Below are 5000 nucleotides of genomic sequence, written 5' to 3' on the forward strand. Positions count from 1 at the left end.
AATTGAGTTTTAGTCAAGAGCGTGTTTTGTTATCTTTGACCTGAATTTATTACCACCCTATGGGTCAGTGAAAGACCTCAAAAACGGGACAGGACATTTTATAATTGTACAAGAACGTGTGATTCAGCTAGTGAACGTGTGAGCACTCCTTACCCCCCTCCCCCACCCACAAAGGGCCACTGATAGCACGCCATCTGGGTGACCCCTCAAATGGTCTACATGACCCCCCCTGCTTGAAAAAATTAACTGGAAGGCTGATAATGTATCTTTAGACAGACCACCATCTTGATGTTGTAAATAACCATGAAAGTCCCTATTAAACTTGTTACATATCGAATGAGAGAAATAATTTTGTTAAGCAACTCATCGCACACATAAAAATAGCATGATAATCTATACTTGGCACATTAGAGGCTTTCAGCCAAGTCTCTCAAGTGTAAGTGCTTTAGTCACAGCTTTGTAGAAAGTTAAAAATGCCTAATGCATCACGTGTCTGAAATGTATATTATGCTTGAGCTATTATACATGTAAATTACATGTATTTAGATTTGACAACCTCTTGTGTCAACAGTTGTGATAGGTGTTAGCTGGTACCTGTTGTGGATACTCAGAAATGATAAAAGCCATATTTTTTTCTAGTATTCTCTCGCGCTATTCAACTGTCCTTTCCCAATATGGGCATCTTTATTATTTTGTGACCTTTGACTTGATAGCATATGCTTGTCTTTTCTTTTTAACCCATTTATTCCTGGGAGTGAGACTTAATGGATTTTACTCCGTTTAACGCCAGGCTATTTTACTCGTCAATGGGAGGCATCCTAGGGCGTTTGAGTTGTAAATGTGTTAATTGATTGGCCAAGAAACTCGCATTGTGTACTGAAACTGTTTTGTATCATCAGCTATCTCTGAAATTTAAGCTTCGCACACCAGTGGTTCGGTTAAGCATCGGGCTGTCATACGGGAGGTTGTGAGTTCTACTCCGGCCGCACCAACACTCGGGGTCTTAAAATAACTGAGGAGAAAGCTACTGCCTTTGTAATTACATCTTCAAATGGTTAGACTTTTCAAGTCTTCTCGGATAAGGACTGTAAACCGGAAGTCCGGTCTCATAGCCCTTGTTGGAAATTAAATAATATGGGACGTGTGTCAAAGAAGCCATTCACTATTCGATAAGAGTAGGGGACGTAGTCCCCGGTGTTGTGGTCTGACCTTATCTCGATGGTGGCATCTTTCACTTCCTAAAATTAATTGTAAACTGTGTAATAAGCAGTCTGGCTAAAGTTCCCCATAAAGCATTGTAAATTAGTCCTGAAAAGCCCCAATGGAAGAGACTACCATCACTTCACTTCACTTGGTGTAGAAAGTAAGCTTTGGGGGCTGTTGCTTTAAAAAGTTTAAATTGTAATTTGAAATGGGCTCATTAGAGCGTCTGTCTCAGAAAGTTATCAGTTTGCTGATTATTGAAACAGTGAGGCTAAAAAATTGGGCAGAAGACTAATTGCAGCAGTTTTTTATCCTTTAAAGCAATTTTATTTCGGAACCAGATTCCTTCTGTGAACACATTCGTATTGTGATTAAACTCTCATTAGCACTGCCATCAGCAAAGATGTCCTTATTACAGCCAAAAAAATACACTGCAGTCAAAGAGCATGCATGGTGATGCTTCGTATTGGTTTATTGGGAGCCTTGTGCAGAAGAGTTGTTAAAATGAATCATTTTACATTTACATGTAGATGAAGAGGTTGGCGCCGGGAGTGGTGATGACTATCTCAAAGTGGATAGTGCATGGCACGGGGACATTGACAGTGATGCAGACTCTGTGGATAGCGAAGAAGAAGATCCTCTCAAGTGAGTTTTAGCATTTTTACTTTGTCAAACTATTGTATGGTAGGTTAAGAAGTACAAAGGGCTGTTTAAATGTTAATTTTTATTCACTGAGTTTCCAGTGGCTGGAGAACTCAGTTTGTTGCAACTTTTATTTCTTTTTTAGGGACCTTTTTCTTGGCATTACAGTTTACATGCTGAAGCATAGTGACCATTATACCAAGAAAAAAAAGCGTATTTCATTGGGCCCCTCTGTCAAAGTCTCATGATCAAAAAGAAAAGAAAACAAGCAATTTTTCTAAACGTCATTTTATTGTGACTGCTCTTGAATAATACATGTACCTCTCATTTGCTGTTGTGGCAGCTTCTCTTGTTTTAAGTTTAAGTCATTATTAATTTCTGCTGTTTAGCCTGTTGTTAAATTTGTTTTTGGGTAGTACACATTGCTCCTTGATCCTCCGCCTGCTAAGAGTGCCACTTACAGTTTTTATTCTGTCTAACGCCAGCCAATTTTACTAATGAAGAATCCCTTGAGGGCGAAATGGTAAAGCTATCAGCAAGGTCATTCGCTCTTCTGACTGCAGCTCAGTGTTGATTGCCCACCCTAAGCCTCAAAAACAGCTTCTGAAACGAGATTCTTTTACAGGCATGGTGTTGTATATTGCCCGACTTTCTTTCTCTTCAGTGGGGAACCCCTTGAGGGCAAAAGGTTTAGAGAGCAGCAACATGATTTGCAAATCTTCATCGACATCTACATGTCCCAGCACTCGGCAAAGTCCCGTTTTGACTTACGGCAGTTTCGGCTTAGGTGGCCACATACATTGTACGCCGTAACTCTTTTTAGAGACGTCATGCCAAGCCGGCCACTTCAGCTGGAGAGAACAGGAAAGCCACGACACCGGGATTTCCGTCCCCTACTCTTCTCGAATAGTGTGTGGGTTCTTTAACGTCCCACAGGGAACTTATGAACAGTTATTTTAAGATCCCGAGTGTTGATCAGGCCGGGTTTCGAACCCGCAACCTCCCGCGTGACAGCCCGATGCTCAACCAACTGAGCCACCAGTGCACTTTGACTGCATTACTGTTGATTGCCCACCCTCCCCAACCCCCAGCCTTACAAGAGGGCCCTCTGAAAGGACTTTTTTTGTTCTTTTACAGGCATGCTGGTGTGTGGACAGTGGAGGAAGCAACCAGGATATGTCGGGATAAAATGATCAAACTGCGTTCGTTGTACATTGCTCAGTTCAAGAGGCTGCAGCACGTGTTGAAAGAACGGAAGAGAAAATATTTCCAAGCCATTCAGGCAGAAGAAGAGGAAGAAGCAGGTTATACAATAACTAAATTTCAATCACGATCAACAGAGGGCTGGTCAATTACGAGTTTAAGTTGTATCCCGAAAGGGCTTAATTCTGACTCCACTAACACGAGCATTCAAAGTGAAAAGTTTATTAAGGAGTGTTCAGCCAGTCATCCGCTGAAAAGACGTCCAGGAATAGTAGTAGTAAACTGCACATTGAGATACTTATCACAATTTACAACTGTATGAACTTGAATAATGTACCACGCCAGATACGAAACACCATCAAAAAACCACTCCTTATTTGTGGCCAAAAAAGGTTGAAATGTATTTTCCATCTAATGCAGTGGCATTAAACCCCGAGGAAGAGGTACTCCTAGACCGCCCTTCCATAATAAAACGAGCAAAGAAAAGCGAAGCCACCAGAAAGACTGACTGACATCAGGAACCCATTACCCGGAGCCTCCATCTGTATTATCCCGTATCTTTCTATTTTTAGAACTACTATATTTTGACGCATGTGACGTATGTGAATGAGAACATACGTGAAGTGGTTCACATGTCACATACCTATGTTACTTAATAGATGGCTGACCATAGGTCTCTTATGATTGGCTATTGTGAAAACACCTCAAGGCTGATGCCCTACGGTCGCCTGGGGCGCCTTATTTGCGAGCGCGGGCGACCAAATTTCAGAACAAGTGGCCCGAACGGGCGCCTAACTATCGCAAGATGATTCATCCTCACTTGTGATTAATTAATTCTGGGCTCTTGAAAAAATGACTCGAGCTACTCCGGAAAAAAATTCCTTAGGCAGCGGCCTTGACACCCACTAAAGCCCCCCCTGCGAGGTGCGTCTAAAAATAAAAAGATACGGCAAAGGGTTGATTCAGTGGGTTAATATGGAATATGTTGGCTCCGTGTAATGGGCTCCTGCTGATGGAGAATGGCAAAAATCTCTCGCGAAAGCGAAAATAGCCACCGAGATGACATCAGTAAAAGAACCCGAGCGTCTCTAACGTGCCATCAGAATATTAATTTCTGACTAAATCACACACTCCGGTCTCTCAACCGTCTAGTCAGGAATTAGATTATCCTTTGATTGCACTCACGTGATAAGATGGTCATGTTGGTGCCAAAGTAATGGGAAAAAAGGAACTCGCGTTTTGCATAATGATAGCGTCAAATTCCCAAAGGATTTTTTCGCTATTGTTGTGATTCCTAACCATTATGGCCGCCGTGACGTCATATGCAATCAAAGAATAGACTTTTTTGCAGATACGGCGGCCATTTTGATTTCCATTGTTTCGAAAGACATTATGGGATGCTCAGGGGGCAAATTAAAATGTATTTGCCTCCTGGGCATCCCATAATAGCTATTTGAAACAATAGAAATCAAAATGGCCGCCATATCTGCAAAAAGGTCTATTGTGAAATTTCGTATAATTTGTTGAACTGCGGAATGGACACAAAATCGGAAAGTGAGAAAGATCAGGTCGCTGATTTTCATCTATTTCAAATGTTGTACAACGTAAACTCGATTTTGACCAGTTTCGAGGCAGTGCATCTTCACGATTTAGAATTGGACTCGAGTTGTTACATACCGTTACCATCGTTGGATTATTTTTAATGGCGTTATTCGTATCCCTGCATTTAACCCGCATTTAAATCTTTGTCAAAGCACAGAGCTGTCCTTGTTGTTACGACCCTGATTTAGTTTCCTCTGCGCAATATTTTTGGTTTTCGACGGTAAAGTACAACCAGGAAATTAAATGAGTGTATCTTAACAGCCTATGCATAAAGGTAACGAAACGACCTTTAATTAAGTGTCAAGTCGTTTTAGCCCCGGAGCACTAATTGGAGAAAGTGTAAACTGAAA

General features: G+C 41.5%; 1 protein-coding gene across 1 annotated transcript in view; it reads left to right on the forward strand.

The window, feature by feature from the left end:
• LOC138012646 (streptococcal hemagglutinin-like) overlaps positions 1-5000 on the forward strand; it is a 15369-nt gene that overhangs the window by 2441 nt on the left and 7928 nt on the right. Inside the window, exons 4-5 of the mRNA XM_068859473.1 lie at positions 1734-1848; positions 2983-3149. Coding sequence (XP_068715574.1) covers positions 1734-1848; positions 2983-3149 — 282 coding nt within the window. The remainder of the gene's footprint in view (positions 1-1733; positions 1849-2982; positions 3150-5000) is intronic.

Source organism: Montipora foliosa, chromosome 8, assembly GCF_036669935.1.
Source record: "Montipora foliosa isolate CH-2021 chromosome 8, ASM3666993v2, whole genome shotgun sequence".
In the NCBI taxonomy this organism is placed as follows: Eukaryota; Metazoa; Cnidaria; class Anthozoa; order Scleractinia; family Acroporidae; genus Montipora; species Montipora foliosa.